The sequence below is a fragment of the Aquarana catesbeiana genome, linkage group LG03 (genome assembly GCF_042186555.1).
Source record: "Aquarana catesbeiana isolate 2022-GZ linkage group LG03, ASM4218655v1, whole genome shotgun sequence".
Taxonomy (NCBI): Eukaryota; Metazoa; Chordata; class Amphibia; order Anura; family Ranidae; genus Aquarana; species Aquarana catesbeiana.
The window spans coordinates 53,272,698-53,281,164 of record NC_133326.1 but is presented as its reverse complement, the minus strand read 5'-3'; the positions used below and the strand labels follow the sequence as shown (position 1 = coordinate 53,281,164).

Genomic DNA, 8,467 nt, shown 5'->3' with positions numbered 1-8,467 from the left:
ACTTTTTAAAGTCTATGTAGCACCCTGGAGTTTAGGCAGGGTTGCTCCTCACAAATTTACTTGCCAGGAGTAGTTATCCTGGTCAATTGTTAGAGCTCTATTGATTTCCTCCTAAGTTTGGCCTTGTTGCACTTTTCTCTTCTACCACTAGGTGGCCGGGTACTTGGTGGTACTAGGTATGAGAAGGGCAACTCGAGGTCAGGTTATGGGTATATGGAGTATCTCAGCCTATGGGCAGGGGTTTTCTTTGATCCCTTGAGCTGCTGGGAGCACCTATATATTTGGGTGGAGTCAGGTGATCTATGTTCTTTGCCACCCAGACGGCTGTCTGGGTAGACGTGCGTGTGTCGTGTTGCCCCGGGCTGCTAGGCTGGAGATTGGGCCTATCCCATGGGTATCTGGCTGCTAGGCTGTCTGAGGGCCTATCCAGAAGTAAGAGAGCAGCTCAGGGTTGGGATTGCGCCTTGAAGTCCAACCAGAAGTGACGATTCTGTCGGCCGGAGAACCTGTCAGTGGTCAGAGGTAGAGGGGAAGCTGTCGCCACAAAGGGACCATCCACCTTATTACCAGGAACCACAGTGAGTAACTGAAGCAAGTACCAGAGTAGTATTCTCACCAAACGGGCACGGTGGAGAATAGGGAGACTTCAGACAGTGATCAAGTCATGGACCCAACCAGCAGAGGTTGCGCTTGCAGAGCAGCCTTGTGTGTCAAGCCAGGGACCGAGAAGGCCAACAGGGGTGAAGCTTGAGAAGTATCGGAAGTGCCAAGCTAGGGATCCAGCAGAGGGGCAGGTGTGACGCTTGAGAAAGATACCACCGTGAAGATTGGAGGAGCTCAAGGGATTCAGTGGCAGTGAATCAGTGGGTCTAGTGAGAGACTGGGAGCTCAGTGTGCTGAAGAACTACAAGGAGAAGTTGTAGTGAAGGTGAAAGAACTGGTTCACTTTGTGTTAGGAACTGTTAAAGACTGTTGCCATAGGAGACAGTATTCCTGCACGTGCAGATGTGGCTTCTTGCTGGAGGGCTTTCCCTGCACGGCTGTTCTCCTACTGAAGTCTCGGAGTCTACTAATTGAACTTGCAACTACCTAAGGGTGTCATGGCCCTAACCCTCTTTCCCCCCAAAAATACAAAAAGGACTGTTAAGAGAAATAAAACCTCTTTTACATCCAAGAAGTGTCTGGCGCCAATGACTGTCACAATCTTTGCACCCACTATGCCTCACAACCCACTACATACAGAAGGATGTCAGCTATCTTTGGCCTTGGAGGTTCTCATTAGACCAAAGGAGGCCGGAGACCTTGCTACATGTATCTAAACCCAAGAAAAAATAATATAGTGCAGCTTACCAGTACTTAGATGTGGTGGCTTTTTTTCACATGGGGATTCTGGCGGTAACACACTTCTACCCCTACAGTGACAACACCTAAACAGGCCATACATTAAGGGTGGGCAGTTTTAAGGCTAGTTAGGTGTAATTAGAATTCTACTTTAGGTTGGTTTCAATCTACAATTATCTGCTTTGTGTTTACATTAGAGGGCTGACAGGCTGCCAAGATTCTGGTATGATAGAAGGTAATAGGGAAAGAACTAAGATTTCAGAGCCTATGTTGTAAAATTTGAAGATGAATTTCTCTGAAATGCATATGGCTACAGAGGTGAATGAAGGCTTATTTTAAAGCACATTTTTACAGTTTACCTGCTACAGTATGTAAAAACGTAAGTGTGCATAGTCAGGGCACAGATTCATTTCTACATTTAGGATCTGATCATTTATACAGTAAACTTCTTTATGGAAAGAAGGACTTTTGGTCCATGGGTACATGCATGCTGAATCACCCAGCATGCGATCAATACTCGCAACCAATGGCTGTAAGTGCTGATCACTGTATTCTGGCAGGGGGGGGGGCAGTCCCCCTGTCATAATACAGTGTTTCAGCAGGGTAGATGCCTGCATCAGACGTTGCTTGTGTTAATGCAGCGATCCGTCAGTTTTGAAATTTTTTTTTCATTCAACCCGCTGGTTGAATGAAAAAAAAAAAAAAAAAACGTAAGTGTGTACCCAGCTTTTTAATCTGTAGGCTTCTCTTTTCTACATCGGTTCAAAATGCTGAATTTAAAAGCTTATCAAAGTTCAGAAAAATGGGGCGGAGAGCTGAAGTTTCACTCTGCAGAGCTCATTAAGGAGAGCTCTGACATCTGATTGGAGAGAGGGGACACACGCCCCTTCACACAGCACACAGGAACAGAGCTAAGGCTGTCAGTTTGCTAGAGGTCCCTCCCCTGCCACCATTTTTCTCTTGGTGTCAGATAAAATTGTCAGAAGTGACTGCTGGTAGGAACAAAGCAGCAGACATAAATTACACTCAGTACTTTTAATTGAGACAAGTACACACTATAGAGGGATATTCTTTGTTCATATTTACTATCTGAGGTTTAAAACCACTGTAAACTTGTCTGCAGAAGCACAACAGACCAGACATGATCATATCAGGCCTCAGTATTGAGTCAGTATACCATTGCACTTCTCAGTGTAGACTGCTGGCTGGCTAGCTGTGGTCATTTAACAAACTTATTATTTACTCAAATATGTATTTACTAACTATAGATTTTTGTTACAAAACTATTTGCACCCTTTATATTTTAATCTAGTTTCCCACTATTATATGAAAGACATCATTTGACATGAATAACGGGAGTGACACCAAAAGAAATTGGTATGCAATAGCAAATTTTTGCAACATGTCAGTCTTATAAAGTGATGGCATTTTTTTGGCCAATTCCATACAATCATAGCTGTCTGAACAAATTACAGGACCCTCTAAAGCTTGTATATTCATCTTTATGGTAATAAGGTCTCTTCTGAACTAAAAGGTCACCAGGCTGTTCCAAATCATTTATAATTAAGGGTCACTATAGAATGAATCCCCCTCGTCTGGCTTCCCTCACAGTGGGGGTCTCTATAGGTTCTTTTATTGAGGCGGCTTCTGTCTGTGGATAAGATGTAGCGGGGAATGGTTGTCACAAATGCTGCTAATGCAGTGACCCAAAAATCAATGTAGATCCTCTTTAGAAATGAGATGATGTGAGCAAAACATTTGAATCATCTTATTTTCCCACTTGAATTAAGATAAGTACTTCTCTAGCTGGGAGATTATAAATAAATGAATGTGTGGGCCATATGTTCAGACTAGATCTGATTCTGGAATCTATATTATTTAAAATCAGCAAATCTGAAAGATCTCAACCCTTCTATCTCAAAATACAAGCAGCTTTGTATGTAGTGATGATGTCTCATTTAGACTAATTAATTAGTCACTGTTAAAAAATAAGGGTAATAAAATAAGATTCAAATGAACTTATAAAAAAGCGCAGAGCAATGGTAAGTGCAATAAACCTTAACAAACAATGGCATTTCACATTTCACCAGAAATATTAAAGGAATTTGCAGTTAACTATTAAAACACTATGGGGTTGATTTACTAAAGACACCGTACACACGGGTCGCATGTCGGGAGACAACGGCCCGTGTGTACGTCGGTTTGTCCAACAGAAGTCGGCTCCTGCCGGACGTGCATGCTAGAAAACCAGCATCCGACCGACCTGCCGATCAGCGCTCTCAGCCAATGGCAGAGAGTGGTGATCGGAGTGTTCTGGTGGGGGGGTGTCCTTCTGTCAGAACAGCTCAGCATGGAAGATCACTGAACTAACCTCGCAAGGTTAGTACAACGACTCCGACTGGAGCTGACAGTTCTTTTTCGTTCAACCCGCAGGGTTGGACAAAAAAAAAAAAAAATGAATAGTGTGTACTCAGCTTAAGGTAAAAAAAGGAGCAAAAATCAGACGAAAACAGCTAGTTCGGCAAGAACCTCACAACTTTTGGCCCCTATGTACAGCTCCTCATCCGACAGAAGCCAATCGTGAGAAAAATCAGCATCCGATCCATTGGCTGCCAGCGCTGATCAGTGTGTTCTGGTGGGGACACGGGGGGGGTCAGTCCCCCTGTCAGAACACAATAGCTCAGTGGGGGAGATTGCCAAACTCATATCAGATGTGTTAGTACGGCAATCTGTACGTTTTTTTTACATTCAGCTTGCTTGGTTGAAGAAAAAAAAAAAACGTATTCTGTGTACAAGTCTTTAAGGAAAATAGGCTGTTCACTTTGCAAGGGAATTTTAATTTTGCAATTGAGTTTTCCCTTAGCTTAGTGAATGATTTAAAGCTCTGCTGACGTCCATCATCCATTTATGTGGAAGCAAAAATATAGTTTTTTTCTATTTTCCTTGCCTAATATTAGGTATTCAGTGAATTGTATTCACATTCACTTAAGCTGGCCATACATGGATTGAAATTCGACTGGTTCAGTAGGGACCAGCCAAGATTTAATCTATGTATGGACAGACTGATTGTTTCATCCATCCATCGACTTTGGCAAAACCAGCCTGTCGGATTTTTTGCATAGATTAATGCCAGCAGCTATAGCCGCTATCAGTAATCATTTTGTCCTGCTGACCGGGAAGGCCCCCCGCGCCCCCTGTCGGAAGAACACAATAGTGCCGGGGGAGGCATATCCCCAGAAATAATGACTGTGTTGATGGGGAATTGAATGATTCTCTTTCCTTCCATTCGTGGTGGAAGGAAAGAAAGTCGAATCATCTATGGGTTGCCTTACCGAAGAAAAAGGTCCCTTGCAGAGTGAACACCCTAATTGCCTTTAAAAAATCAACCCTTATAGGTCAGACAATGACATTCTGTGCCTTTAAATCCATCTGAGATACGTCACTTCCAGTTTCTTGAGATGCAGGTGGAACGCACAACGTCAATAGTGGTTTTGGTTTCCATATTCACTTGTCATACTGGAAAACTTGTTTTTAAAGGGAATATGTAAGTGGATTTTAACACGTTTTTAATAAACATTATTTAATTGACCTACTACACTATGAGAGATCTTTTTATCCTTTTCCTCGGCGAGGGAGTTTATTATCGTGAGCTTTAAAGGTACAAAAGCATTGATGTCCACTTCGAGAAATACATTCATCGGGATTCAGAGCATATAGTGAAGAAGTTTAGAGATCCTTATCCAAGGGAGTTTGACCCTACTTTGAGAGAAGGGGTCATATCTTTATGGTGAGTGCAAGGGGAGGGGGGGTGCTGGTGGTGGAGAAGAAGCACTATCCTTCCTTTGGTGCCACTATACTTTCACTGTGTGGATTTAAAGGTACAGAACACAGGACTTTCGTTTTATTTCAAAGGCACTGGATGCATGATTTATGGACTTTTTTCATTGTTCAACAACTATATAATTTGCGCACATTTACACATTTTTGTTTTTTTTGAGAGCGCGGCCCTCTGTTTATATGGTTTATCAATCAGCCCTAGTGACTTTAAGACGCGCAGCTCTTAAAGCGGAGTTCTGTGTAAAAAAAAAATTAAAACTCAGCAGCTACAAATACTGCAGTTGCTGACTTTTAATAATCGGACACTTACCTGTCCCAGGGTCCAGCGATGCAGGGGAACGAAGCCCCGCTCATCTCCCCCTCCTTTCTGCGGCACCGGCATTGTAACTGTGGGCGCCCGGCTGTGGCTTCACAGAAGGGCACCCACTGCACAAGCATGAGCCGCGCCGCGCGCCGTGACTGGACGGGCAATCATCTGGGACCTGTGATGTGTCCCAGATGATTGCCGAGAGGTAGGGGGGAGAGGTGATCTCCCTTCCGGTGCTGCGGTGCGCCGGGAGGAAGTGGGAGCTGAGGGTATCCGCTCCCCCCCCCCCAAAAAAATGACATGCCAAATGTGGCATGTCAGGGGGTCACCTCCCTCAAAGCGGAAGTTCCATTTTTGGGTGGAACTCCTCTTTAAAGTGGTATTTACACATATATTTATCTGGTATCATTTCACATAGATTTACACATTTTTGGTTATTCCTTGAGAGCGCGGCCCTCTTTTTATATTGTTTATCTCCTATTTGTATCTATACTAACCCATGAAGAGCCATTCAAAAGCATCCATTTTACAATGGGGATCATTGACAAAGCTTTACTGCATGTATTTACTTTTCATCAGCTGTGTAGAGATATCTAATTTGTGTGTATGGAAAAGAAATGACCTTATCTTTATCAACAACAGGTTGCGGGAAAGAAAATCATTTGATTCCCCCATCATCTAAGTCAGTGCTGATGGGGGAATGTCTCTTGGGAAGTTATTGTGTTCTCCCAGCAGGGGGGGGGGGGGGGGGCTGGGGCGGTGAGCGTGAGCCGTCCCTGCTGGGAGAACACAGTGAATATTACTAGCGACTGGCAATAATCGCATTCTAAAAATCTGACATGCTGGTTGTACCCAAATCGATCGATCTACAGTCAGCCTGCCCATACATGATTCAAACCGTAACAAAAGGGTGAACCGCTCCAGGTGGTGTACTGAAGAATACGTCCTCCTCAAAGTGGAAGCCAGGTGCAGGCTCAGCACGAGCAATAATGAAGAAATGGATTCTGGACAGCCGCACTGTGGTAAAAGCCTTTATCGTAACGAATAGTCAACGTTCATGTGACAGCAGGAGCAGGACAAACACTGACGCATTTCACAATATCATTGTTGCTTAGTCATAGCTGATAGTTCGAACCGTCTATGGCCAGCCTGAAGGAAAAGTAACCTGTGCATTAAGCAACCAGCGCTTTACTAAATAATAAAAGACAGCATCGTACAGTACAAACTAAGACATGAAGGTTAGGAGGGCCCTGCTTTTAAAAGCTTACAATATAAAAGGGAAAGGCAAGGTTTACAAAAAGATAATAGCTGTGTGGGGATCAGTTGATAGAGAAAGTAAATGTTCAGTTGAGGCGGGATAGGCTTCCCTGAGCAGGTGAGTTTTTAGTTATCACCTAAAAGCAGATGGAAAAAGAGAAGGACAGATTGGGGTGGAGAGTTCCAGAAGGTTGAAGAAGCTGTGGAGAAGTCATAAAGGCAAGCAGGGGGAGGAGGACACAAGGGAGCTGTGGGAGGAGTGGAGAGGATGGTTTGGGTGGTATTCTGTGATGAAGTTGATGATGTATCTGGGGGCAGAGTTGTGGAAGGGATCTGAATTTTGTTTTTAGTATTTGGAATTTTATTTGTTGGGCAAGTGAAAGCCAGTGGAGGGATTGGCATGTTGAATGGCTTTGTGAATTGACTTTATAATACTTTCCCTTGACCGTTAACTTTGTGAGAATGGGAAACTCTTAGAAAAAAAAAACAAGTCATAGATTTTTTCAGTATTTTTAGCTGTATAATTTTATTAAAAATCCAAGTGGGATTTATAAGCATTGTTTTACAAAAACATTTTCTAATCAGCCAACCAACTAGGCTGGGATACCGAAGCTCAGAGAAGGAATGAGAGCAGCACCATGACATGAATAGCAGGATTCCAAACAATAAGTGATCCCACGTTATTCTCTCCTGAGGAAAAGAAGAAAGTAAAATCACTGCACTGCAAGTCATTCTCTAAATTTTGGGTCAAACTTTAGGGTCAGCTTAGAACCATTTCCAGAGTCATCTTATATATTGCAGTAAAGAAGTGAAAAATTTTACCGCGAGGATCCTCGTAAACGTCCCCTTCATACTGAGCACTAGAGATGGCCTGACGTTGCTGGCTGCTGAGATGTTCATACTGCTCAGGAGTGACGGCCATGGCCTGATCACTGGTGAAGGAGGAGAGCTGAGCTGGGCTGAACACAACCTGCCAAGAGAACCGTCTTGTTACCCTGTGTTTGCTACGATAGGGGGTAATGTATATGAGCATCTTGTCTGTTACTGTGTGTCATAAATACAGTAAATAACTGAATAGTCAGCTGAGTAAATCAATAGAGCCAAGTATAAGTATTTGGGGGATACTCTACTAGTCAATTTTACTAGTAGGGTAACCCCCATGTGCACACTGGAATAATGCATTCAATATATGTAATCACAGTGTTAGTTTTAATATTGGTAATAATAGTTACATCTCCAAGAATAAAGAAAAGAAAATATTAGTTCTGGGGGCAAAACTATAAATCACAGTACTGCGTAAACTGCTGGCGCTATATAGATCCTTTATAATAATAATAACCACAGGGCTCCATAAAGAGGTTTTATGGAACCCATCAGTGGCAGGCGACCTTTAACCATTTCAGCTCTTGTACCAGTATACCCCTTATGGACCAGGCAATTTTTACATTTCAACTATGGGCCTATGGAATCAGTGATAACAGATAATTAACCGCTTGCTGGCCAGCCGCCGTCATTATAATGCGGCAGGTCGGCATGACCTGCCGCAGGTCAGCTGCACTGTGGGGGTGCCGATGCTTGTGGCCAACGGTCGTGATGACCGCCGGCCACGAGAGATTGCGGGCCTGAGAGGCAGAACAGGGACGTGTGTATGTAAACACACAAATCCCTGTTCTGTACTGTGAGGTGAGACAGAGTTCCCAATAGCTAGGAACCACGATCTGTCCT

The 8,467-nt window shown here is 43.5% G+C and overlaps 1 protein-coding gene across 1 annotated transcript in view; it reads right to left on the bottom strand.

The window, feature by feature from the left end:
• Positions 1–7,355: 7,355 nt before the first annotated feature.
• Positions 7,356–8,467, bottom strand: part of STRC (stereocilin) — a 74,285-nt gene continuing 73,173 nt past the window's right edge. Inside the window, exons 24-25 of the mRNA XM_073623524.1 lie at positions 7,565–7,712; positions 7,356–7,432 (exon numbers count right to left, since the gene is read on the bottom strand). Of these exons, the coding sequence (XP_073479625.1) occupies positions 7,356–7,432; positions 7,565–7,712 (225 nt within the window). The remainder of the gene's footprint in view (positions 7,433–7,564; positions 7,713–8,467) is intronic.